At 45.0% G+C, this 27,679-nt stretch overlaps 2 protein-coding genes across 15 annotated transcripts in view; one reads left to right on the forward strand and one right to left on the reverse strand.

Moving 5' to 3' along the window:
• Positions 1–1,063, reverse strand: part of ZNF655 (zinc finger protein 655) — a 16,134-nt gene extending 15,071 nt beyond the window's left edge. For 4 of the 8 annotated variants that reach the window (XM_010819498.4, XM_010819497.4, XM_024984717.2 and 1 more), the window contains exon 1: positions 990–1,063. The gene's annotated coding sequence lies outside the window, so the exon portion shown is untranslated. Of the gene's footprint in view, positions 1–770 lie in introns of all 8 variants that reach the window. The other 4 variants (XM_024984716.2, XM_024984714.2, XM_024984715.2 and 1 more) reach the window with 3 other exon arrangements.
• A 2,709-nt stretch (positions 1,064–3,772) lies between these two features.
• On the forward strand, positions 3,773–27,679 carry ZNF789 (zinc finger protein 789). 7 transcript variants are annotated; one of them, XM_024985079.2, is made up of 6 exons: positions 3,773–3,886; positions 14,411–14,620; positions 18,657–18,734; positions 20,300–20,426; positions 23,547–23,660; positions 24,707–27,679. In XM_024985079.2, exons 3-6 carry the CDS (start codon positions 18,666–18,668, stop codon positions 25,717–25,719), a joined length of 1,323 nt encoding a protein of 440 aa, XP_024840847.1. In that variant the 5' UTR covers positions 3,773–3,886; positions 14,411–14,620; positions 18,657–18,665; the 3' UTR covers positions 25,720–27,679.

Below are 27,679 nucleotides of genomic sequence, written 5' to 3' on the forward strand. Positions count from 1 at the left end.
GAACCATGTCATATGGTCCAAGTTTGCAGGTTTATTTGAACTCCACTAATTCTGAACTTGTAGAATTTTTTAAAATAAAGACAAGACAATTTAATAGTACAGAGATATCTGTTGGAATTCAAAATACCTGAAATTTACAAACTTCTTTCAAGGATCAAGTGTGTACCGAGAGAAATACATTAATTCTTGAGAAATACATTATTACTCGTTATTTTTTAAAGCAAGACCCTGAGGAATTATTTGGTAAACACTGTCAGCCCATTCTGAATTACTGAGTAACCCTGAGTGAATGAGTGAGTGAAAGTCACTCAGTCGAGTCCGACTTTTTCTGACCCCATGAACTACAGTCCATGGGATTCTCCACTCCAGAATACTGGAGTGGGTAGCCTTTCCCTTCTCCAGGGGATCTTCCCAACCCAGGGATTGAACCCAGGTCTCCCGCATTGCAGGCGGATTCTTTACCAGCTGAGCCACAAGGGAAGCCGTGACTGACGACTAAATTCCACTTTGGGGGTCAGACCCTTCGATAACTCAGACTAGGTGGGCAGGCCTCTTCCCATGACCCTGACAGGAACAGGGAAGGGCTGCGACTCAAACAGGTCGGACTCGTTGTCCTTCACACCCAAGGACGCGGCAGGGCCCCGTCCCCCTTCCACACCCTCAGAAAGGGCCCTCAGAAGGCCTCGCCCGGCGCTACCGTCCTCCCACTTCTCTGCTCTGTCAAGGAAAGGTCCCAAAAGAGAGAAGCGGGCCCCGGAAACCCATCTCACAGCAGGCCACGGTCACTGGGTCCTGATGGCCGGGCCCTCCGTCCGCCGGGCGTCGGGGCGAACCCTGACTGAAGAGAAACTGGTTGTCGCACCCCGGCCCTGCGCGCTCCTGGAGACGGGAACCGCCGTCAGCCGGAGCCAGGAGATTCCTGCTCCGCCCCAGAAGGCTAAACAAGGCTCCGACCCAACGCGACCTCGGGACGGCTTCCGGGGACTCACCAGGGTGGAGGGAAGGGCCGGGCAGCTATCGCGTCGCGGACACCCGTGCTCTAGAAGCCGGCCCAGGGTTTGGCGGGGGGGGGCGCGCAGAGGAGGAGCGCTCTAGACTGCTCGGAGGCTGCGCTTCTCTCTGGCACTTCCGGAGGCGGAGTCCGCCAGCGAGGACAGGGCGGGCCCCGGATGAGGGCCCCGGATGAGGGCCCCGGATGAGGGCCCCGGATGAGGGCCCCGGATGAGGGCCCCGGATGAGGGCCCCGGCTCATTTCCTAGGCTTTTACATGTCCTGCTGCCGGTCTCACCCTCCTGCTGACCCTGACTGGCCACTCTAGCCAGTACACAATAGTGACCGCAGCCGACCCGGATTTGGGAAGGCGCCCCCGCTGGCCCATCCCTGGCTCCAGCCAACCCTCAAGACTCATCGCAGGATGGTGGCCCTTGCGCTTGGGGGTGGGTGGGTATGAGGAATGAGGACGAATGGCCCACCTAGTGGTCCGACTTCCATGAATCAGCCGGTAGGGAGCTAGCAAGGGTACAAACCACGCTGATTAAAGCCAGTGTTGAAGGCGCCTTGGTGATATGAGGACCTCAGAAAATCCTAGGACTGAAACATAACACGGTTCTTGGGGGGAGGTAGGGGCACTGAGCAAGCTGGAGTGGGAGAGAGAGACTGGGAAAGTGTTGTGTTCCTGATGGAAAGGGCTGTGCAGCAAGGATGGATAGAGCAGGAGCATGTGAACAGGCAGTCCCAGGGCTGGCACAAAAGCCCCTGGGGCATTGTAATCTCCTGGATCCTTAGGGAATGTGATGTCCTGTGGTTGAGCTAGGTCCACCAGGAACTGGCAAGTTTCCTAGAGAATATAAACAGTGATTTGAAAGGGACTTTAGATACTTTTCCTTTGTTTAGGCTCACAAATCAGGTATTACCCTTTAATGATGTTTGGCATTTCCAATTAAAAATAAGAAAGATCAAGTGTGACAGTCTCCGTGCTTTTTCAAACTACATGAGCCTCTGGAATACTCTTATATGCCTTCCCTTTCTTCCTTGAGTATTTCAGGGATCTAAAACAACTTTCTATGACATAGTCTTTCTAGCCTACAGTATTTGTCACAATGGAGTCAGCATCATAGATAGGAAATTCATTGTTTTTTAAAAAATAAAGCACTGCTTAGTCAATTGCTTGTTGGACAGCTCCAGTTGAAAACTTTTTGTGTGTTGAACAAAACTATACCTCCTGTTGATGTCTGTTGTTCCTATTGAGATCTCTGAGACACATTACTTCCTGCTTGTCATTAACAACTTAGTAAGAACTAGGTCGTTTGCCCAATGGGCAACAAGTCAAACACTGAGAAAGTGAGGTTTGCAGCTGAGAGTTTATCCACAAGACAGCCGAGTGAGGACATAGGAGAACAAATCTCAGATCTACCTCCCTGTAGGTGAAGGGCATGAGATTTTTATGGGATAAAGAAGCAGAGGTCTTAGGTGTGGGGAAAAGTGAGGTAATCAGTGTTCTACACAGGCCTATCAGTTACAGGGTTCATAATGGGATGCATGTTACCAAATACAAGCACTTAGGGACTTCCCTAGTGGTCCCGTGGTTAAGACTCCTTGCTCCCAATGCAGGGAGCCTGGGTTCGATTCCTGGTCAGAGAACTAGATCTCACATACCACAGCCAAGAGTTCAAATGGCACAACTAAAGATCCCAAAAGCTGCAACTACGATTTGGAGCAGACAAATAAAAAAGTTTTTTTAGGTGAATAGTAAAAGATGTAATTTCTGTGATTGCATTTGACAGCCAAAATGCCTCAAATTGTAATTCCACTATTATCACTCAGAAAACTCCCTGGATACATTAGCCAAGCTCAGAATCTTATAACTATTTAGTATTGGAAAGAATAATTGCTCCCCAATGAACAAATATTTGAAAATACCATCGACTGAAAAAAATGCACAACTTAAAAGTTGGGATTTATGTTTCATTTGATGGACAAAACTGGGGACTTAAAGCCTGGAAAACAGCCTCTCAGGTGACTCTGAGGGACTGCTCTAAAGATGTTAGGAAGAAGCCAGATTATGTAGGACTTTGCAACAAAAACCAGATAGCCAGAACATCAAAATACTGTTAATTAAAACCAGATATCTCACATTAATGATTTTAGTGCCTTTCTATATGTGAGAAGATGCAGGAGTCTGGACTCTGAAATCATTACTTTGATATGCACCTTAACTTTCCAAGGCCACCTTAATTTTTGTCCATCCCAAATCCCCTCAGGGTGCACAGTTAGGGGTGGCTGCTGTGGCGGCAGGTTTGCTGGCCACACCTTCTTTTGTTCACTGCTCTGGCAAGCAACCTTTTGCGCCACGACCATTCAAGCAGCAATACCCAATCACGGTACCCAGAGAAGCAACCACTTTGGTTTTGAGAAACCACTCATCCTCAACTTCACTTTGATCTGTCTACATTTTTGCTTCAGTTCCTCTGCCATAGATACAGACACACGATCACTATTACTGTTTGATAATACCTAGAATTATTACGATACCTGCCATCAATAAGAAAAAGAACTGTGTAAGTTTCTGAACAGGAAGTACTGAGTGAAACTTAACCCCTGTTTTCCCCGCCGGGAAAAACTGAGCTTAGAAAAGACATCCCCAAAGCCCGAACCATGAATTGGGGAACAAGGACCAAAGTCCTCCGTTTTTCCTAGCGAGGACCACCCCCCGTACCCCCCGCAAAGCGCAGCGCAGACCCGGAAGGCAGGTGTTGACGCACTTCCGGCTTTTGTGACACTCTGGGTTCTGGCGAACGGAGGGACTGGGAACGGGTCCACTGCCCTTTGATCCCCAGAGTCACCTCCCTTTTCTATCCCAGCACCCCGGGCTTCTCCGGGGTTCACGGTGAGAGGCGGGTCCGGCCGGGGCGGAGGGACGGGGACGTAGGTGGACGTGTAAAACCGTGTTCCGTGATCCCGCTCACCACGCGAGTCTCCGAACGGGGTGGAGGGTCGTGTCCCTGTCCTTGGTCCCAGCCTCCGCCGTAGGAAGTGCCGTCTCCCTGCAGAGACAGCCGCGGATCCTTGGTTTCTGCATTGGGATGAGATACCTATGGGTCCGAGAGGCGGCAGCCTGCGTGCCCCGTCCTCGTCCCTGGTTTTCACCCCCAAGGGGTCGGGGACCAATGACTCTAGTCTAATTTCTGTGCTCCCGGGCTTACCCCATTTCCTTTCCTTCTGGCGAGGGTTTTTTTCCCTGGTGATCTCGAGGTGTAAAATGAGGAAGACCCCAGAGGCTACCAAGATCCACGTTTTGTTTTGTTGTTTAGCGGACAAGTTTGTTAAGCCTCGTGTTTACAGATCATACATACACTTCACCCTCTTCCTTTCAGTTTCTGAAGTTTCTGAAGGCTTTTTAAAAGGAGTGATTTCTGATAGAACACCAGGTGAATTTTTCAGTTGTGGGAGGAAAATGTGCTTGACTTGGAGGGCTGAGTAATGAAGGGAGTTTGTGGTGGTGCAGTGGAAAATGCGTTGGGTCACTTGAAGACTGGTCACCACCAGCCTTTCTCTGCCACCGATTTGCAGGATGCTTGGAGAAGGCAATGGCAACCCACTCCAGTACTCTTGCTTGGACAATCCCATGGACGGAGGAGCCTGGTATGCTGCAGTCCATGGGGTCGCTAGGAGTCGGACACGACTGAGGGACTTCACTTTCACTCTTCACTTTTAGGCACTGGAGAAGGAAATGGCAACCCACTCCAGTGTTCTTGCCTGGAGAATCCCAGGGACGGCGGAGCCTGGTGGGCTGCCTTCTATGGGGTCGCACAGAGGCGGACACGACTGAAGCGACTTAGCAGCAGCAGCAGCAGCTTAGACAAACACGAATTCTGGTATTGATCCTAAATAAAATAAACTGTCTCCAAGGGCCCACCCAACTAGGACATTCATTGATAAAGGGAAGTTAACTGAAAAATCCAGCTTGACCAAACCTAATGCCCCATCTCCATTTCCTGAAGCACCACCAGTATGCACAAAAGCACTGTTACTAATGAGAGACACTTAAGTGGCAGAGGACCAAAGAAAACACTTGTACAGGCCTGTGCTAAACAGATCATTTGCAATCAATAAGTTATGGAGAATGCATTGTAAGCAAATCAATGAAACCTTAATATTTGCTGGAGAAATAGGTTGGTTACACACTGTGGTGGGAGACATATAAATAACTTACCATGGACACATAATTTATTTTTCTATTTTAAACCTGTGCTTCTGTAACATTCCTCCTATTCTTACTCAGATATTTTCTAAATAACCTGACAATATAATGGAATCTCTTTAATTTCTAAATGACAAACCCTTCCAAGTATTGAAATGCCATGCCTATAATGAATTTGTTGAACATTCTACAAATAGGCAAAAAATGTTGACATTATATTCACTTAAACAAATATTTTAAAAAATATCTCCTGGTTGCAAGTAACTATGTTAAGGGCAACTTCAAGAAATGCAAAATAAAGCCCAGTCTTTCTGCTGCTTCTTGCCTAGAATACGAGCAGGGAAACACTCCAGGAAGGCCTGACCAGGTCCTGATCTCGGCCCTGTATCTTTTGAGTTTCCCTTGCTTGTAGTCTTCATTTTGATTCACTGGGAGGGAAGGCCTCTAGGAATGTGTTATTCCACATACCCCACTTTTAAATCTTTGATCCTATCTCAAAAACCAAGATTTCTTTTCCTTGATCTTAAAATACTGGAAATAAGATTTTTCAGATGATAGATCACTAAAACTGAAAGAAAGTGAACAAAGAAAATATAATAGTTGGAGGATGAAAAGCAGCAACACAAATGATGACAGAAAATATAAATGCTATAAAATGACTATCAGGAAAGTTTAATGGGTTTCAATACTTCTTTTTAAATAAATAAACATTTTAATTTTTTTCCTCTGTGCTCCAGTGGTGGTCTTGAACACCAAACTTTGGTGATCACTTTGTAAGACTGACTAGATGGCAGTGTAGCGGCATAGTTAGGACCCTGAGCTTCAGACTTGGGTTTGAGTACTGGATCCACCACACTATGTTGTTAGACACATTATTTAATCTTTCTCAGCTTTTAAAATAGGAATAATAACTGTGCTTCATTAGGTTTCCATGAGAATTAAATGAGCTGTGTATGCAAGGTACCAAAACTGCCTGGTACACAGCTAACATGAATAACAGTTATTCAGCATTGACATGTCACACCACTGGATTTCATGAATTGTCTTCACGGATGAGGTGTTAGCCCCATAGCAATACAATATTACCTTTTAATACTGCTATTAAATTTTTCAACCCTGCAGGATAGCAAAAATGGAGCTCATAAAACATGTAGGACAAAAAGGAAAGTCCTGCAGACAGACCCTATTTGGATTAAGTGACCCAGTTCTTTGAACCTGAACAATGACTGCTGAATCCAGGAATGCTGCAGATTTGTCTCCTAAGGATACCCGAGAGATGGAAGGCATAGTGATAGTAAAAGTGGAGGAGGAAGGGACAGATGATGAAGAAGACCGTTTTCCAACAGAAAGAAGTAACACAGAGTTATCACCCCAATTTCTTAGTCGTTCCACAACTATGAACGAGAGAGCCTTGTTATCATCATATTTAGTGGCATATCGAGTGGCAAAAGAAAAAATGGCTCATACAGCTGCTGAAAAAATTATTCTCCCAGCATGTATGGATATGGTACGTACCATCTTTGACGATAAATCAGCTGACAAATTAAGAACTATACCTCTTAGTGATAATACAATATCTCGTCGAATCTGTACTATTGCAAAACATTTAGAAGCAATGCTTATGACACGGCTACAGTCTGGTATCGATTTTGCAATCCAACTCGATGAGAGCACTGATACGGCTAGTGGTCCCACACTCTTGGTATATGTCAGATATATGTGGCAAGATGATTTTATAGAAGATCTGTTGTGTTGTTTAAATTTAAATTCACAGGTAACCGGATTAGATGTATTCACTGAATTAGATAAGTGTGTTGTTGGTCGATATAAATTAAACTGGAGAAACTGTAAAGGAATCTCAAGTGATGGAGCAGCAAATATGACTGGGAAACATAGCAGACTTCTTGAAAACTTGTTAGAAGCCACCCACAACAACGCTCTTTGGAATCATTGTTTTATTCACAGAGAAGCTTTGGTATCCAAAGAAATTCCGCCGAGCCTAATGGACGTGTTGAAAAATGCAGTGAAAATTGTTAATTTTAGTAAAGGAAGCTCATTGAATAGCCGACTTCTTGAAATATTTTGTTCAGAGATCGGAGAGAACCATACCCACTTACTATTTCATACAGAAGTTCGTTGGTTGTCTCAAGGAAAAGTATTGAGCAGAGTATATGAACTCAGGCATGAGATTTACATTTTTCTCATTGAAAAGCAATCTCATTTGGCAAATATTTTTGAAGATGATGTTTGGGTATCAAAATTGGCATACTTAAGTGATATTTTTGGCATTTTAAATGAATTAAGTTTGAAACTACAAGGGAAAAACAATCATATATTTCAGTATCTTGAACACATTCGAGGATTCCAAAAGATGTTATTGTTATGGCAAACTAGACTTAAAAGTAATCGTCCTAGCTACTATATGTTCCCTACATTGTTGCAACACATCGAAGAGAACATTATTAATGAAGAATGCTTAAAGGTAATAAAATCAGAGATATTAATACACCTCACTTCTTTGTCTCAAACCTTTCATCATTACTTTCCAGAAGAGAAATTTGCATCATTAAAGGAAAATATCAGGATAAAAGATCCATTTGCTTTTCAAACCCCAGAATCAATCCTTGAGTTAAATTTGGTGCCTGAAGAAGAGAATGAATTATTGCAGCTCAGTTCGTCATTCACGCTGAGGAATTATTACAAGACATTAAGTTTATCAGCATTCTGGATTAAGATTAAAGAGGAATTTCCACTGCTAAGTAGAAAGAGTATATTGCTATTATTACCATTCACACCTACCTATTTGTGTGAACTAGGATTTTCGATCTTGACACGATTAAAAACAAAAAAAAGAAATAGGCTTAATAGCGCACCTGACATGCGTGTGGCCTTATCCTCGTGTGTGCCTGACTGGAGCGAACTGATGAACAGGCAAGCACACCCATCACATTAAATACTATCTTTATGAACTCAGGTTTCTGTACTTTCATAGGTATCCTTCGTGTATTGTATTTAAGTATTAATAAGATTGTGATTGGGATTTACTAGGTTTCATTTTCCTATATAGTAAGTATTGCTCTTTGACATTGTTTGTTACATGAATGTATGTGTATGCAGGATAATGATGTAAAATATATTTCTACGAATTACCATCAATTTTTTAAAATAGTGCTCTTAACACTCTTAGTTTTACACTCAAATCTGTCACCTTGTCTACTGCTGCTGCCTTGCTTCTTGTAGGCAAAGCCCCTTTCAGGTTCAGTTTCTCACCATCTATGTGCCTATGTGCTCTTCCTTGTCTGATTTTTGTTTATTGGCTGCATTGGGGTGTTTTTTTGGGTAGTGCCACAGAGATTGTGAGATTGTAGTTCCCTAACCAGGGATCAAACTCAGGTCTCCTGCCTTACAAGGCAGATTCTTAACCACTGAATGACCAGGGAAGTCACAGTTCGTTTTTGCTATTATTTTCTGTTTTAAAAAATTCAGCTTTATTGAGATATGATTTACTTCTAGTAAAATTCACCCCTTTTGGTATATGGTTTGTTGAGTCTTGACAGAGGTATACAATTGTGGAACCACCCCTACAATCAAGATATAAAACATATCCTTCATCCCCAAAAGATCTTTCATGGCTTTGTTGTCAGTCCTTCTCTTGTACTACTGATGGTTTTGTCTTTTCCAGAACGTCATGTATTTGGCTTTTTTCTCTTAGCATAATGCTTTTGCAATCTATCCATATTATCGTATGCATTGGTAGTTTAATAGTGACTAATGTACCATTGTATGTATGTGTATCAATTAGCTTATCAATTCTTCAGTTGATAGACATTTAGTTTTTTCAAATTTTTTATTTGTTTTTTATGAACAAAGCTGCTATAAATATTTGTATACAGGAATTTGTGTGGACATATTTCTTTGGTAACAGCTAGCAGTGGGATTATTGGCTCATATGGTAAATATACATTTAATTTTATGCATTTTCTCCAGCAGTGTGTGAAATTTATAGTTCCTCTATATCTGAGTCAGCATTTTGTATTGTCAGGTTTCTATTTTAGCTATTGTATTAAGTTTAATAGTATCTCATTATAGCATTAATTTCCATTTCCCTAATGGACAATCATTTGAGCATCTTTTCACATATTTATGGCTGTGCATGTCTTCCTTTGGTGAAGTTCAAATCTGTTGCACATTTTAAAATTCAAGTGTCTTATGAATAAGAATTATTTTTATATATTGTTTTCAAATGATCACACCCGTGTTTTACAAATGTTTTCTCCCAGTCTGTGGCTTCTTTTTTCATTTTCTTAACAGTGTTTGAAGAGCAAAATTTTAAAATTTTGATCAACTTCAGTTATCAAGTTTTTTTCTTATATGGTTCATTCTTTGTGTGTTCTGCCTAAGAAATCTTTGCCTAATCCACGGTCACAAATTTCTGTTTTCATCCAACTGTTTTATAGAAGTTTTAGATTTTACGTTTAGGTCTATAATGCATTTTGAGATGATCTTTGTAAATGGCTAAAGGAGATTAAAGAGACATGACAAATGCAATGTATTACTTTGGCTTGAATCTTTCACTAGGAAAAAAAAAAAGCTATAAAGGACATAATTAAGTCCATTGTCAAAATGGACGCCCACCCCCAGGGACCTAACAGAGGTCTGCTGGCTTTACATCAAGATCCCAGTCAAGTCTGGTAAACGCAAATAGGGGCGGGGCATCCAGTAAACACACAGGCCTGGCGCTCCTCCCTCCCACTGCCCTCTGCCTGCGCCCCCTCCCCTGGCCTCAAGGCAGGAATCACGGCTAAGGGCTGCCCAAAGCGCGGCCGGACCTACCTCACATGCACCCAACCTGGACTCACACAGAAGTGGTGGTGAGGTGCCTGGCCCTGGCTTGGAGGTCCTGAAATTGAGGATTTTTGACATGAGAGATGGATTACAGGTGAGTGATGGCAGAACGTCTAATGGACCTTCATATATATTTCACATGTATCTGTGAAATGCACCTTGAAGAGTGCCTCACATATAGGAAGTGCTACACACATGTCTGTGAAAGAAGTAGGAAAGGAAGAAAGAGAAGGAAGGATTATAAATGAGTGATTTCAACTAAATGAGGGGTTGTAGAGCAGAGGGAGGCAGAAGTAACCAAATAAGGCTTAACAGAAGAGCTGAACACAAGACTATAAAGTGAACATTCAGAACCGACCATATGAACATGGCCTATGAAAAGACTTTACTTATGGGTTGTTTAGACACAGTCACTCAAGCATCCCTTCTGCTGTCTTTGCCTTTGACCTCTCTAAAGTCCTGTATTCAGACATACTTGTGCTTCAGCCTAGCCTAATGTAATTGTTCCAACCATCCCCTGCTCCAGTGGCAAATCCCATTTCAAGACTAACACCTTTACTTCTTACTTTTTCCTTTAGATTCTAAGATGAAAGAAAAAAAGAATGAAAAGGCTTCAAGACAGAAAATGGTGGGGGGGGCGGGGTGCGGGGAGTGAAACTTCCAGGACATTACTAGGAGAAACCAAACAGCATGCCAGTGATAATGGCAAGGCTGTGAAAATTCAGGCAATGAAGAAATGCTTAGAGAGACACCTGGGAAAATAACCCAGAAACAATATTTCTGTTGTCTTCATAAACAACACAGGGGAGAATGGGAAGGGTTCTGGCAGAGTCCCTGTGCCATCAGAAGACACAAGCCAGAGAGAAGCCCTACCAGTGTAAGGGATGTGAGGAAAGCTCTAGCCAGAGCAGACCTGGGAGTCCACAGCCAGGAGACACTCCAAGTGGGTGGTGAGTGCAAGAATAGCTTTCATCGTGATCATGCCTCATCATGCCCCACATGAGGGAGAGGCCACATCACTGCCTTGACTATCAGAAAACCTTTCATGCACCACCCAGAAGGTGCATCAGAAAATCCACACTAAAAAAAAAGCACAAAACGTAGTGGCAGTGGCAAAAGCTTCATACAGAGCTCAGTATTCTCATCACCACCAGTGACGGCACTGAGGAGAAAGCCCAGTTCTTGCGGAGAATGTGGGAAAAGCTTCAGGTAAAGCTCACACCTGGATGAGCACCAGAGGAACCAATCATAGGAGAGACAGACCCTAGAGTGCAACGTGTGTGACGCAGCTTCCAACCTCAGGATAACTTTTGGCTGCACAGGAAAGAAACCCTGCAAATCCTGGATGTATGGCACCAGCTTACTTTTACACTACAGAACCTACCTGGGGGAGGAAATTCATCAGCGTCAGGCATAGAAGAGGTTTGGTCTTTTACCTGAGATACCAGAAAACTCACAGCTCCAGAATGGTTCAACAAGGAAAAAACCTGTACAATTAGATTACCTTGGTCATAAGAAACTACACCGCCCTACAAGGGGTGAGGGGAAGGGCTGACTACGAAGAGGGGGCCTGTGGAGCAGAAGGACCCGCCAGAGGAGGACAGGAGGACACAGGGCCGGGGGTGAGGGTCGAAGGTGAGGAGTGGGCTCTTTAGAATCCCAGGACCGGGGAGAGGATGCAGCCTCCCTGGGATCTGGGCAGCTGGCACTGCCCTCCAGGGGCCAAGATAGCGAGGCTGAGGGGGTGAATCTGATCTCAGGTGGCCTCAGCCTGCAGAGGCTTGGAGCAGGGTTTCAGCTCCTGAGGTCATGGAATGACAGAGCTGAATCCTGGCCACTAGACCAGTGGCTGGTGACAAGGCCCTGGGCCATTGGCTTTGCAGAAAAGAATGGCCACAAAGAGGGAAAGCAGTGAAACAAGTAGTGTTTATTAGGAGGAAAGAGTACAGTACATGCGGGTAGACTCACAGTGGGCTCAGAGACAGTCACACCCTTGTGTAGTTTAAATCACTTTTATGGGACATTTCTTCCAGTTTTTCTTTGGCCAATCATTTTCATTTGCCTGGTTCAGAGTCCTTATTTGGTGTATCTCAGGGTCTTCCCTCATGTTTACAGGCATCTCTCAGCCAAGATGGATTCCAGCAAAGAGGCCTATTGGTAGCTTGGCATCACTCCCCTTTTAACCTCCAAGGAACTTTCTAGTCAGAAAGTCTCCTTGACAAAGAGAATGAGATATATGTGGTCGCTTACCTTCTGTCTGGGCAGGTCCCAGCCTCCTCTCTCAATTGTCCTGCGATTCTCATCTTGCAGTACTGGTGCACGGGAAATGAATTCTCAACTGCTCACCCTGGGGTGGGGGGGTACCCATCTACCTACTGCCTCAAATCCACCCCTTGCAAGAGGACTTTACAGGGAGAGGCAGAGGTAGTAAAGAATTTAAAGCAGGAAAATGAGAAAGGCAGTGTTTTCCCCGGAATGAAGTCAGAAAATTCCAAGGGAACTTTGAAGTTTCTGAGCTATTTCAAAGGAAAAGCTATCTGACCTGTAACAGGGGTGTCTGGATTTACTTGGGGCAGGGGGCCAGATGCTGAGATTTTAGGTCCGCAGTGATTCCCACACCAGGATGGTGGAGGGAAGAAGGTGGACAGTGCAGCACAGATTTACACTAGAAGGGCATGTGATCCTAACTCTGAGCACTTTGTTTCAGGTCCCTAAAGAAACTGCGCATTCCCATGGAGTTGGAGCAGGTTCTTCCAGGGAGGGGTGGGGCAAGGAAAGCCCTGGTCTGAACTGGGAGCTCTGGGCCGGGACAGGGGAGGGTTCTTTCCTGTACATCTAAAGTGCTCATTTAAGCTCCTGGCTTGAACAGGTTTAAGATAAAAGCATACAATTCTGTGGGCCACTTATGTCTAAAACTAAGGTGTGACTTTGCCAACAAAGGTCTGTCTAGTCAAGGCTATGGTTTTTACAGTGGTCATGTATGAATGTGAGAGTTGGACTATAAAGACAGCTGAGTGCCAAAGAATTGATGCTTTTGAACTGTGGTGTTGGAGAAGACTCTTGAGAGTCACTTGGACTGCAAGGAGATCCAACCAGTCCATCCTAAAGGAGATCAGTCCTGGGTGTTCATTGGAAGGACTGATGCTGAAGCTGAAACTCCAATACTTTGGCCACCTGATGCAAAGAGCTGACTCATTGGAAAAGACCCTGATGCTGGGAAAGATTGAAGATCTTCAGCTCCATCAGTATGGATGTCCAACTCAGATGCATACATGACTGCTGGAAAAATGACAGCTTTGACTAGACGGACCTTTGTCAGCAAAGTAATGTCTCTGCTTTTTAATATGCTGTCTAGGTTGTTCATAGCTTTTCTTCCAAGGAGCAAGTGTCTTTTAATCTCATGGCTGCAGTCACCATCTGCAGTGATTTTGGAACCCAAGAAAATAAAGTCTGTCACTGTTTCCATTGTTTCCCCATCTATTTGCCACGAAGTTATGGGACTGGATGCCATGATCTTCCTTTTTTGAATGTTGAGTTTTAAGCCAGCTTTATCACTCTCCTCTTTCACTTTCATCAAGAGGCTCTTTAGTTCTTCATTTTCTGCTGTAAGGGTGGTGTCATCTGCGTATCCGAGGTTATTGATATTTCTCCTAGCAATCTTGATTCCACTTTGTGCTTCATCCAGCCCGGCACTTCACATGATGTTCTCTGCATGTAAGTTAAATAAGCAGGGTGACAGTATACAGCCTTGACATACTGCTTTTCAAATTTGGAACCAGTTTGTTGTTCCATGTAGGGTTCTAACTGTTGCTTCTTGACCTACATATAGATTTCTCCAGAGGCACATAAAGTGGTCTGGTATTCTCATCTCTTGAAGAATTTTCCAATTTGTTGTGATCTACACAGTCAAAGGCTTTGACGTAATCAATAAAAGAAGTAGATGTTTTTCTGTAATTCTCTTGCTTTTTCTATGATCCAACGGATGTTGGCAATTTGATCTCTGGTTCTTCTGCCTTTTCTAAATTCAGCTTGAACATCTGGAAGTTCATGGTTTAGGTACCGTTGAAGCCTGGCTTGGAGAATTTTGAGCATTACTTTACTGTATGAGCATTAGCATACTGAGCGTATGAGATGAATGCAATTGTGCTGTAGTTTGAACATTCTTTGAACATATGGAATCAAAGATTAATTAGTCGTACTATCAATTACAATTAATTACCACTAAGTCTTCTCTTTCTTTAAACAACAGCATTAAGTAGAAAAGTAAATTCCGGATAACATAATATCAGATGAATATTTTTATGCTAATAGCATATGTGTGTATTATTCATTATATTTAATTTTTTGTTTAATTTTTTTGCCTAGTCCAGGGTCGGCTCTCTAAAAAGTCATTCTGGACTCCCAAAAGGAGGGTTTAAAAATACCCAGCTACACAAAGGTTCACCCGTGGAGATCTTGCTACAATCTGTGGGAAAAGAAAGTGCTTGGGGTAACCAACCTGGAAATCACGTGGCCTAGACCACTCCATCTGCGGCGGCTGATTGGCTCCGACCAGAACGGCAGTTGCGAAGAGACGTGAGTGCCCCGCCCCCTTACTCGCAAACTCCCCGCGACCGGCCATAGCGCTTACCCCGATCAGAGAGTTGTGAATCCTCCGAGCTTCCTAGAAGGTCCTCGGGTGGGGACGCTCTGCTCGGCCTGCGCTAGTGATCGGGCGACAGGCACAAAGATCTTCCGCATGGACACCTCAGGTGGAGGTTAGCCGAGGTCCCGACCTAATTCCGAGTCTGGCCTGGCGCCTCCATAATGGAGGCCAGCTCCATGGCAGCCGCAGGTGCATCCTGAGGACTTCCTGGAGGAGGAGGCACGGCGGGGGTCGGAGGCGCGGAGGTTTGGGGAGAAGAGAGCTAGGGTGATGGGCGGAGTGGGGTGCCAGGGGAAGCCACGGTGGCCCCGCCACAGGTGTGAGAGCTGGAGAGACAACCCCCTTTCCCTCGAATCCCGTGCCCCCCACCACGTCCCTCCAAACCCCCGGTCTTCAGGGCATTTACCGAGAAACTTCCTGAAGAGGCCAGCCTCTGAGTATCATGTCAGGTCCTTTGGCTTTAGAGAAGTTCAGAGTCCGATGAATGAATGGCTGGTTAATACTATTGTTTGCTTTGGCTTTGTTTGTTAGTCGCTCAGTCCTGTCCGACTCTTCGCGACCCCCATGGACTGTGGCCCACCAGGCTTCTCTGTCCGTGGAATTCTCCAGGCAAGAATACTGGAGTGTGGCACTTCCCTGGTGGTCCAGTGGCTAAGACCCTGCGCTCCCAATGCAGGGGGCCTGGGCTTGATCCCTGGGTCAGGGATCCCAGGTCAGGGCTTGATCCCAGATCACACATGCTGCAACTAAGATCCTGTACAGCCAAATAAATGCACATTAAAAAAAAAAAGAATGGGTAGCTATTCCCTTCTCTAGGGGAATCATCTGCACCCAGGGATCCAACCCAAGTCTCCTGCATTGCAGATTTTGTTATAAATTGAATTATGGATTCTGACTTCCAAATGCACAGTGCTCACAGCAGGTAATCTACTTTAGATAGTGAAAGGGTCGATGTCCCTCCCCCAGCCATGGAGCTATTGATCACAAATGCCTCCTTGGTTAAGAGGCAAGAGGGCTTACAAACAGTGTTTTTAAAGAAGGAGACCAGAATGTAACAGACTTTCTTAAAAATGCAGTTACATGAAACAAGGTTTGCCAGTGCCCAGAAAGGCACCAGAAAAAAGTGGAAATCCTCTGTATCTCATCATTTGTGTATTCCCTGAGAGAAACATTAAATTTATTATATTAAAGAAGAACCAAAGTGGAGGCCACAGTTTAAGTATACTCCCAGGCCAGCTACCCAGAGCTGCAGAACCAAAACTTTAACTGTCCTAATTTCCCATGAAGAGCTGGCTCTGTCCTTAAAGGAAACAAGCTTTCTTCACGTCTGGGTAACCTTGCAGCTTCCTAGCAGCTACAAACAAGTAAACTTGTACCGTGGTACTCTTCTGAAAGGACCGTCAGGTCTAGTAACCAGTCCCAAGAGAAAACAATGTACTTCCTCATTCCTGTGCACAGGAGGAAAATAATTTTCTCTCTACCCTTCTGAGTACTTAGCTGAGATTCCTGCAATAAAAAATGAAGACAAACAAGTTTCTTAACATGTATACCTCAGGTAAGAGGCTTCCCAGGTGGCACAGTGGTAAAGAATCCACGTGCCAGTGCAGGAAATGTAAGAAACATGGGTTCAAACCTTGGGTCAATATTCTTGCTTGGAAAATTACATGGACAGAGGAGCCTGACAGGCTGCAGTCCACGGGGTCGCAGAGTTGGACACGCCTGCACATGCACACACGCTTACCTTGTATAAACATGGAGATTCCCAAGGAAAAATGATTAACCCCTGAGATGGCTTAGAATTCAGGTCTATTGTAAATGCAGTCTTCATAGGGAAGGGAGTTGTTTAGTTGCTAAGTTGTATCTCTTAAGACTCTTGAAAGTTCATGACTCTTTTGAGACCCCATGGACTATAGCCCACTAGGCTCCTCTGTCCATGAGATTTCTCTGGCAACAATACTGGAGTGGGTTGCCGCTTCCTTCTCCAAGGGATGTTCTTAACTCAAGGATTGAACCCACGTCTCCTTCATTGCAGGTGGATTCTTTACCACTGAGCCACTGGGGAAGTCCTAGGGCAAGGGGAGGGAGGTTCTATACCTGGAAGAGGCTGAAACTGCAGTTAGGCTAAGTATTAGGTGTCGGTTTGCTGACATGGGGCTTAGCACAAGTGAGTCCACATGGCTTGTGAGATCTTAGTTCCCCCAACCAGGGATTGAACCTGATCCCCAACAAGGAAAGCACTGAGTCCTAACCACCAGACCACCAGGGAATTCTCCTTTTGCCCCCCCCCCAACCTTTTTTAAAAAACAGCTGTTTTTTTTAAGTGCCTGCAGCTCAAAATAATCAGTTTTCCAAAGTGGTATATTAGGGAGTGGGTTATTCTGCCGCCCATTTACATGTTTTATAAACTGAAGGGTAAGTGCGGAGGAACTAACTTCTTAAGACTTTCCATTTTGAAGCCCCCTTGTTAGCAGTTTGGTTTTCACTCCATAAACTGTTCATATCAAGTAAAGTCCTCTGAATTTTCTTTTGACAACAGCTGTGCCTGCTCAGTCGCTCAGTTGGTGTCCAACTCTTTGAGACCCCATGGACCCTGCCAGGCTTCTCTGTCCATGGAATATTCCAGACAAGAATACTGGAGTGTGTTTCCTTTTCCTCCTCCAGGGGATCTCCCAACCCAGGGATCGAACCAGAGTCTCCTGCATCTCTGGCATTGCAAGTGGATTCTTTATCACTTGAGCAGCCTGGGAAGCCCCTTTGACAACAGTTAGCTCTTTATATATCATATGTAGCCTAAAATCTCTGATAACTTCCCTAAAATCATTGTTATACTCTCTGAGCTGATTCTGTGTGACGTAGAAACAAACTGCTGCTACTGCTGCTAAGTCACGTCAGTCGTGTCTGACTCTGTGCGACCCCAGAGATGGCAGCCCACCAGGCTCCCCCGTCCCTGGGATTCTCCAGGCAAGAACACTGGAGTGGGTTGCCATTTCCTTCTCCAATGCATGAAAGTGAAAAGTGAAAGTGAAGTCCCTCAGTCGTGTCCTACTCTTAGCGACCCCATGGACTGCAGCCTACCAGGCTCCTCCGTACAGGGGATTTTCCAGGCAAGAGTGCTGGAGTGGGGTGCCATTGCCTTCTCCAAGAAATAAACTAAGACCGCCCAAATGAGAGCAGGCAAAGGTTCTTCAGGCAGAGCTTGCTATACTAAGTGAACTGGCCACTATCACGTTTGGCAGAGACTCAAAAGCAAGCAGGAGAAACTTTAGAGTGGAAAAAAGGGAAAACTCAACTATGCTGAGTTTTGAGGAGATCGACTTGGAAAACCTGGAGGCAGGTTAAGTAAAAGAAGCAGGACTCCCTTCCACCCGGCCTCAGGGAGCAAGCAAGCAGGGGAACCTATTCTTTGTTCTTGCTCCCCGCTCCTGCAGTATCGGCCCCAATAAAACCTTGCTTGGGGGGAAAAAAAAAAGGGGCAGGACATCCTATGTGATTTGGTAGGGGAGCACACCCGACTTTCTCTACTGGTCCTGGATGGAGGAGGGGGACACATGTTAGGGACAAGTTCACACTTGCCACCTAAGTCCTGATTGGGTGCCTGTTGCCACGTTGCTTCTGGTTTGGGTTCCAGGCCAGAGCTACAGGTTGCAGGTTAGAGTTCTGTTTTTTCCTATAGTCTGGTCCCTTGATATATTGAGTCTCTCACTGAGGTGCTGAAGAATATATTCTAGAGAGAGGGCGAGGGCAGAGGCACAGGTTTCCTAGGATAAAAATTAGAAATTGATCTAGCATCAGAAATTCCTAAGACCATTCTAGCGGCTGCTTTCATTGTAATCCCACATTCCAACACCAAACACTGTGACTTTGTACTACTCGAGCTTTGTTGGCCCCATTGGCATTCCCCATCTAAAGTCTGTCTAGTGAGAGAGCTTTGATTCAGGGCTGACCTTGTTTTCTTTTTTTCTCCAGCTTAGCCTGATGGCCAGGATCCAGCCCCATTTTGGAGACCAGGCCATGGAAGCCATGTTCCTGCCAGTCCCATGGAAGGTGAGCTGGTTCCCCCTGCCTCCACCTCCTCAGTGTAGTCTCAGCAGCCAGGCAGTGGTTTTCACATGGCCATTGGGGTTGAGCCATCTTTATCAGCTGGGGGGTGTTTCCTTCGTGGATGATATGATGCACAGAGCTTGAACTCTGGGGTCAGACAGGATCAAATCCAGGCTCTGTTTTAGACATGTCACCTAATCTCTCTGGGGCACAGTTTCCTTATCTGTAAAATGGGTCATGACAGTAGCTATCATGAGGATTCAGTGAAGTGAGGCTCTTGGAGTGCTTGGCAGAGGATCTAGTGATGTTTCGAGCGCCCTGTAAGTTTTAGCTGCCGTCACCACAGTTGCTCCGTGTTTGTGTCAGTGAGCATTCTTGAGTACCTACTGTGTGCAAGATAGATATGTCCTTTGTGCTGGGAGAGAGACTCTTACCCTAAGGACTTTACAAGCCGTTTAGGGAAGGAGATATGGAAACAAGCTCATATAATTCTGATCCCTTGGATTAAAAGGTACAGTAGAAGTTTAGGTACTGATGGTAACAAGAGGGAGGGTGATTTTAAGAAGTCAAGTTGAAAAGTCAGTGAAAAGTCAGGAGACACATGAGGAAGCCATTGTGACAATTTGTAAAGACCAGTCGTGGACAGGAGGGAGTTCAAAGGGAACAATTTGACCCCACTGGCCCAGCATGTCCACATTTGCTGAGGGAACACAGAGCTCTGCCTGCCTTTCTGGTGTCATCTCCCGCCTTCCCTGAAACAGAGGACCTGCACGTGGGGATGTGAACGCTCTTCCCCACCCCACAACCTCCCCACCACTGTGTATCCTGTTCTCCCCGCCTACAAGCAAACTCACCTCTGCATATGTTAACACTCAGCTCAAAGATCATCGTTTCTGTGAAATCTCTGATTTCCTGCGGTAACTGTATTGCTCTCCCCTGTATTCACACGTGGGCAGAGGGCTGGCGCGAGGCTCAGAAGGACACTCCAGGGGAGCTATGAAGACTGAAGTCAGAGGGGGGTTTGTGGGGTGACTGCAGATGTGTGTGTAGGTTTTCTTTACAGAACTGGTCCAGTTAGGGGTGGAGAGAGTGGAAACAAGAGGAAGGCAGGCATGGGAGCATCTCTGTAAAGACAGGAACAGAGTGTGCATCCTTGCCAGCCTCGGGGAGGGAGGCAGAGGAAGAGCACGTGCCTAGGGAGGACACGGCTGTTTCTCTGCTTCCTCACTTCACCTTTGCCCTCAGGCATATGGGGTGTCTCTACACATGGAGCAGTTCTGACACCAGCTGGGTGCCCCATGATTTGACTCAGTTCTGATTATCTGAATGACCACAGCAGAGACCAAACAGCCAGAGAAGCCTCACACACTGACCACGTGTCCCTCTAGAGAGAACATGTGTGACTCTAGTGCAGAAGAAAGAACATGCATGGCCTGAGGGTCAGAGCTTGAGTTGAGCCCTGAGTCTGCTAATTAACTGGATGAGCCTTGCCTGTAGGACAACAATAATACTGTGGCCCACAGAGCTGTGATAAGAGCTGCAGCTGTAATGAGTCTCTGTATTTCCAGGGGTTGCTGTCCTTTGAGGATGTGGCTCTGTACTTCACTAGGGAAGAGTGGGACATGCTGGACTGGGCTCAGAAGGCCCTCTACAGGGACGTGATGCTGGACAACTACAGAGACGTCGTCTCCTTGGGTAATGAGCTGGCTTAAGATTTGAGTGTCTACGCAAGTCCTTGGTTTCTTCCGTGCAATGCCCAAAGCAGAAAAAGCTCTGAAAACCAGTTTTATCATAACTCATTTGGCTATAAGGCCTAACCTGAAGTCATCAGGTGGTTAAACCTGATTTTATCCTGTAGGAAGCTATTTATCATCCTTTTTCTCATTTGGCCTCCATATATATATGTATAGCATAATAAATATCAGAAAGTTTTTCTAAGGTTTCAGCTCAACCCCTGTTGAGGGTGGTACATAATAGAAACTATACCCACACTCAAGTCACCTTTCTGAAATCTGGAAAAATTTTGAGTCCTGAAACAAATCAGGCCTTAAAGTTTTCAAGTAAGGGATTGTGGATAATGAGTAGTTTCCTTTTGTTTTAGAGTTTGAAGACATTCATCCCCCAGCCTGAATCCTCCACATCTGTAAGACTTCTAGGAGTTGAAAAGATTGTGGCCCATGCAGATTCCAAAGTCTACCTTCTTCCTCTCTTGAAAAGTCTTTCTTTCTTCTGTCTGAAAATGGTTTCCTTCTTTGCTTATACCATCACCGGGTGCCCAGGAGATGATTCTTCACTGACTTCACTTCTGTACCTCCTCAGCTTCCACCTTCCTGGGAGCCCACCCTTGTCTCATTCAATGCAGAGTCTCCTACAGAGGGAGGCTCCTCGACGGATTTTTCTTTGTGGAGCATGTTTGACCCCATGCTGACACTCTCGGCAGATTCTTGACCACCTTTGTGGGATTGTCCACCCACCACTGGATGCTTTAATGTTTATTTTTGTTTGGAAAGCATTCAGGGGCTCCCAGACAGCTGTGTAATCACAAGGGTCGCCAACCAGTCCACTTAAAACCATTCTGTTCTTCACTAGTACAGTATTGAGTAAGTTACATGAGATATTCATCATTCTTATTATGAAATAGGCTGTGTGTTAGACAATTTTGCCCAACTGCAGGCTAATTCAACTATTCTTGGCATGTTTAAGGTAGGTAAGACTAAGCTATGATATTCAGTAGTTTAGGTGTATTAAATGCACTTCTTTTTTTTTTTTTGAAATTGCCAATATTTTATTGCTTTGGCCTACAGAAACAGCCCTTTCGCATCATTCAACCTAATGAAATCCTATCTATTTTTCATCTATCAGAAAATTAATGTAAATGCATTCTTTTTTTTTTTTTTGAACCTGGACTGGCATCTCGTTTCATACATGACATTTCACATGTTTCAATGCCATTCTCCCAAATCTTCCCACCCTCTCCCTCTCCCACAGAGTCCATAAGCCTGTTCTATACATCAGTGTCTCTTTTGCTGTCTCATATACAGGGTTATCGTTACCATCTTTCTAAATTCCATATATATGCGTTAGTATACTGTATTGGTGTTTGTCCTTCTGGCTTACTTCACTCTGTATAATAGGCTCCAGTTTCATCCACCTCATTAGAACTGATTCAAATGTATTCTTTTTAATGGCTGAGTAATACTCCATTGTGTATATGTACCACAGCTTTCTTATCCATTCATCTGCTGATGGACATCTAGGTTGCTTCCATGTCCTGGCTATTATAAACAGTGCTGCGATGAACATTGGGGTACAGTGTGGAGATTCCTTAAAAAACTGGAAATAGAACTGCCTTATGATCCAGCAATCCCACTGCTGGGCATACACACTGAGGAAACCAGAAGGGAAAGAGACACGTGTACCCCAATGTTCATCGCAGCACTGTTTATATTAAATGCACTTCTAACTTACAATATTTTCGATGGATTTATGGGAGCTTCCCTGGTGGCTTAGACGGTAAAGCGTCTGTCTACAATGAGGAAGACCCGGGTTCGATCCCTGGGTCGGGAAGATCCCCTGGAAAAGGAAATGGCAATCCACTCCAGTACTATTGCCTGGAAAATCCCATGGACAGAGGAACCTGGTAGGCTACAGTCCATGGGATCGCAAAGAGTTGGACATGACTGAGCGACTTCACTTATCCTGTAAATGGGCTTCCCTCATAGCTCAGTTGGTAAAGAATCCGCCTGCAATGCAGGAGACCCAGGTTTGATTGCTGGGTTGGGAAGATCCGCTGGAGAAGGGATAGGCTACCCACTCCAGTATTCTTGGACTTCCCTTGTGGCTCAGCTGGTAAAGAATCCTCCTGCAATGTGGGAGACCTGGGTTCGATCCCTGGGTTGGGAAGATCCCCTGGAGAAGGGAAAGGCTACCCACTCCAGTATTCTGGCCTGGAGAATTCCATGGACTGCACAGTCCATGGGGTCGCAAAGAGTCAGACACGACTGACTTTCACTTACCCTGTCCTAAGAAGAGGATGGTGTGTGTATATACACACTCACACATGTAGTTTTTTGGGAGGGAGGTGCTCTAGGTCTTAGTTGCGGCATGAAAGATCTTTCATTGCAGCACACAGACTCTCTAGTTATGGTTCACAGGCTTAGCTGCTCTGCAGCCATGTGGGGTCTTAGTTCCCTGACCAGGAATGGAAACCTGTGAGCCCTGAATTGCAAGGCAGATTCTTAACCACTGGACCACCAGGGAACACCCCAACACATGTAGTTTTTAGAAACAAATTCATATCATAATTTACATGAACTTTGAATCATGCTACATGTGAGTTTTGTATTCTGCTTTAAAATACCTGGGGAGCCTTTTCCTGTTTTAAGAAATGTCCTTTGAATTCATGGATTTTCAATATTAGCCTAATATTCTGCCTTCATTGTATCTGGCTACACTTTAATCCTTCCCCTGTTGATATTTGGTTTATTTCCAGTTTCCACTGTTAGGATTCTGCTGAACATCTGGGGTGCATTAACCTTTGCCCATTAACCTTTGCCCTCATTTCCCTTAGGCTCTATTCTTAAGAGTGAAATGACCATGTCCACGAGTGTGAATATTGTTCAGGCTTTCAATCAAGATGCCGAGCTTTCGCAAAGATGGTGCTGATTCCTCTCCTCAGATAATCCTTCTGATTATTGTCCTGATCTCTGCTTGTTGCTGCAGCCCTGCCACCCAGACCCCCAGGGGTAGACTGAGCTCTGGGACCTCTCCTACCACTTGCTAACCACCACATCCCATTTACTTCCCCACGAGTAGGATTTCAGTTTCCCAAACCTGAGGTGATCTGTCAGCTGGAACAGTGGGAAGAGCCGTGGATCCTGGATCTGCCGAGAGCGGGGACTAGGAAGGCTTCCGGTAGTGCCTGCCCAGGTGGGTGAGGAGCAGACCTGGCCCCTGGGGGTCATGTAGAGTTGGTGACACCATCCAGGAGACCCCGCCTGCACCCGGATACCAAGCCGGGAGTTTGGCTTGTGTTCTCCTGCTTGTTCATCCCTACTGTCCCCTGATGGTGGTGGGTATGATCGTTGCCCCTGTTCCCCAGAGATAATCCCCAGCTGGATTTCAAGTCTGCAAAGCTCATCCTCTTTCTCCTGCAATAAAGCTCATTCTATTTCTACTAGAGGCAGGCTGGTGCTTTCTGACAGCTCTCAGGCCATTCTAGATACTCCTTTTTTCTACCCTCATCACTTACCCTTTTTCTGTACTTTCTCTTGTTCCCTTGCTTTCATTCTGTTTTCCACATCCCCTTGGTGTTTCTTGATGTTCCTGCCTTTTCCTACTTACTGTGTCCTGATGGCTGCTGCTTTCTACCCTTTACCACATCCCTCCGCTCCTTGGATTCTCAGCCTCAGCTCTGTTGACGTTTTGGGCTGTTTGATCCTGGGCCTCACAGGATGTCAAGCAGCATCATTGGCCTCCGCCTACTACATTCTGGCAGGACCATCCCTGGTTGAGAGTCACTGCTCTGTTTCATTGGCTTTTGTGCTGTTTCTCAGGTTCCTTTTCTTTTCTCTCTGACACACTGCCTCCATTTTAAAGCAGTCATTTCTCCCAGAATTGTGAAAAACATGCTTCTCTAGAAAGTACAAGATGCTCCCTCTCTCCTAGAGCTATGTGACTCTGCTGGGTACCAACAGGAAGCTGTTTTCCCCACTAGTGGAGAAGGGTGTGTTCAGTTCTCACATTCTCTGACACACTTGTGCATATGTTAGTTGGTTAGTTCGTGATGTCAAGAGCTCTTTCTGATATGAAAGCTGAGGGTCCTACAAAAATCAGAATACTGGCTCTTTAATATGGCGATGGAACCAGGTGAGCACTTCTTAGCCTCGTTTGAGTCTCTCATATCACAAACAGTTGCTTCTTTCCTTTTCTTCTGTAGCAGTCAGGTAATTTGCATATTCTTTTTATTTGGCTAGATTCGGAAGCCAGATTCCAGACGAAAGAGCTCACCCCAATGGAGAACACTTCTGAAGATTTAATGTTATGGAAGATGTCAGCACTAAAGCAGAAAACAGCCAAGGAGCCTTCAGAAGAGTTATGTGAATATAATGAACTTGTGGACATTTACGGATTTTCACTCCCTGCTACTGGTGATGAGTGCTGTAAGGACTTCCTTCAAAGCCTTAACCTTATTCACAGTCGGAGAGCTCAGACATGGACACAGCAGGGCAAATACGATGAGTACGGAAAACCCTGCCATCAGAGATCACAGCTTTTGAGGCATAAGAGAACTCTGACAAACGCAAAATCTTATGAATGCCACGAATGTGGAAGAGCCTTCCAGCGGCAGGCAAATTTTGTTCGACATCAAAGACTTCACAGTTCAGAGAATCCTTTTGAGTGTGACATATGTGGGCAGGCCTTCAAACAGAAGTCCACTCTGATCATCCACAAACAGTGTCACTCACAAAAAAAGCCATATAAATGTCACGACTGTGGAAAGTGTTTCCGTCAGATGGCATATCTCGTTGAACATAAGAGGATCCATACCAAAGAAAAACCCTATAAGTGCAGCAAATGTGAAAGAACGTTTAGTCAGAATTCAACGCTTATTCGACATCAGTTAATCCACAGTGGAGAGAAACCCCACAAGTGCACTAAATGTGGAAAAGCCTTTGGCCGGCACTCAACCCTTATGAGCCATCAACAGATTCACAGTAAACAGAATGCCCACAAATGCAGTGAATGTGGAGAATCCTTTGGTCGCAATGTCGATCTCATTCAGCATCAAAGGATCCACACAAAGGAGGAATTCTTTGAGTGTAGAGAATGTGGGAAAACCTTTAGCTTTAAGGCAAATCTTCATCGACATGAGGTTATTCATACTGGAGAGAGACCCTACAGATGTGACAAATGTGGAAAGTCTTTCAGTTGGCGCACAAGCTTTATTAAGCATCAGGGTACCCACAGAGAGCAGGTATCTGCATGATATTAACTGGAAAAGCTATCATTTAAAGTCCAGAACTTAACCGCTATGGCAAGTATGTATAACCTGATTGTTTCATGAAAATTAATAAACAAGAACTGGTTTTTCTGGGGGGACCCTCTCCTTGTAGCCAACCTTCTGGCTGCAGTAATTAATAGAGGACTTCCTTGGTGGTCCAGGGGTTAATACTCCGTGCTTTCACTGCAGGAGGTACGGATTTGATCCCTGGTGCCCCTGGTCAGGAAAGTTCCACATACCACACGGTGCTTCCTAGGTGGCTCAGCAGTAAAGAATCCACCTGCCAATGCAGGAAATGCAGGTTTGATCCCTGGGTGGGAAAGATCCCCTGGAGAAGGAAATGGCAACCCACTCCAATATTCTTGCCTGGGAAATCCCATAGACAGAGGAGTCTAGCAGGCTGTAGTCCACGGGGTCGCAAAGTTAGACACAACTTAGTGACTAAACAAGAACAAAGATATCTATTTACACATTTATCCTTATATATAAATTTCTAAGGACTATGTATATATATATGTCCCAATTCCTTTTTTTTTTAATTTTTCAATTTAAAAAATGTGAGAGCAAACATGTTTTCTTATGATCCGTTTGACTACCAAACCTGAGATGACCTGAATTTATTTGCTGGTGAAGTAAAGACTGTTTATCCCCACTAGTGTACATATTCACACATTTTGTTCCAATGTGTTCAGTAATGGAGTGCTGGCTTCCCTGGTAGTTCATCTGGTAAAGAATTCACCTGCAATGCAGAAGACCCCGGTTCAATTCCTTGATCGGGAAGATCCCCTGGAGAAGGGTTAGGCTACCCACTCCAGTATTCTTGGGCTTCCCTGATGGCTCAGACTGTAAAGAATCCACCTGCAATGTTGAAGACCCTGAGTTGGGAAGATCACTTGGAGGAGGGCATGGCAACCCACTCCAGGACTCTGGAGAATTCCCCATGGACAGAGGAGCATGGTGGGCTACAGTCCATGGAGTTGCAAAAAGTCAGACACAACTGAGCAACTAACCACAGCACGGCACATGGAGTATTAGTGCAAACCCCTAAGCGGTTTTATGTAAAATACCTATCTACAAACTGAAAAATTCTGATTTTTGAAACATTTATGCCCCAAGGATCAAGGATCTGGGGCTTTGAGAGAGGCACATGTCACATCAGTGAACAACTATTGGATTGACAATAAATAACATCCCCACTTTAAGAACTTTCCAAATGCCAAGCAGAAGCCCTGATAAGACAAAAAGTAAAAGGCAGCTTGGTTTCCTGATGGCAACTCTCTATACAGGTAAGAACCAATCTGGAAATCAGCAATCCACACCTGTTCAGTTCAGTCACTCAGTCTTGTCCAATTCTTTGTGACCCCATTCTTGTCCAGTTCTTTGGGACTGCAGCACACCCAGCTTCCCTGTCCATCACCAACTCCCAGAGCTTGCTCAAACTCATGACTCATCAAGTCAGTGATGCCATCCAGCCATATCATCCTCTGTTGTCCCCTTCTCCTCCTACCTTCAATCTTTCCCAGCATCAGGGTCTTTTCCAAGGAGTAAGTTCTTCACATCTGGTGGCCAAAGTATTGGAGTTTCAGCTTCAGCATCAGTCCGTGCAATGAATATTCAGGACTGATTTCCTTTAGGATGGATTGGTTGGATCTCCTTGCAGTCCAAGGGACTCTCAAGGGTCTTCTCCAATACCACAATTCAAAAGCATCAATTCTTCAGCTCCATCAGTATGGATGTCCAACTCAGATGCATGCATGACTGCTGGAAAAATGATAACTTTGACTAGACGGACCTTTGCTGGCCAAGTAATGTCTCTGCTTTTTAATATGCTGACTAGGTTGGTCATAGCTTCTCTTCCAAGGAGCAAGTGTCTTTTAATCTCATGGCTGCAATCACCATCTGCAGTGATTTTGGAGCCCAAGAAAATAAAGTCTGTTACTGTTTC

Source organism: Bos taurus, chromosome 25 (genome assembly GCF_002263795.3).
Source record: "Bos taurus isolate L1 Dominette 01449 registration number 42190680 breed Hereford chromosome 25, ARS-UCD2.0, whole genome shotgun sequence".
NCBI lineage: Eukaryota > Metazoa > Chordata > Mammalia > Artiodactyla > Bovidae > Bos > Bos taurus.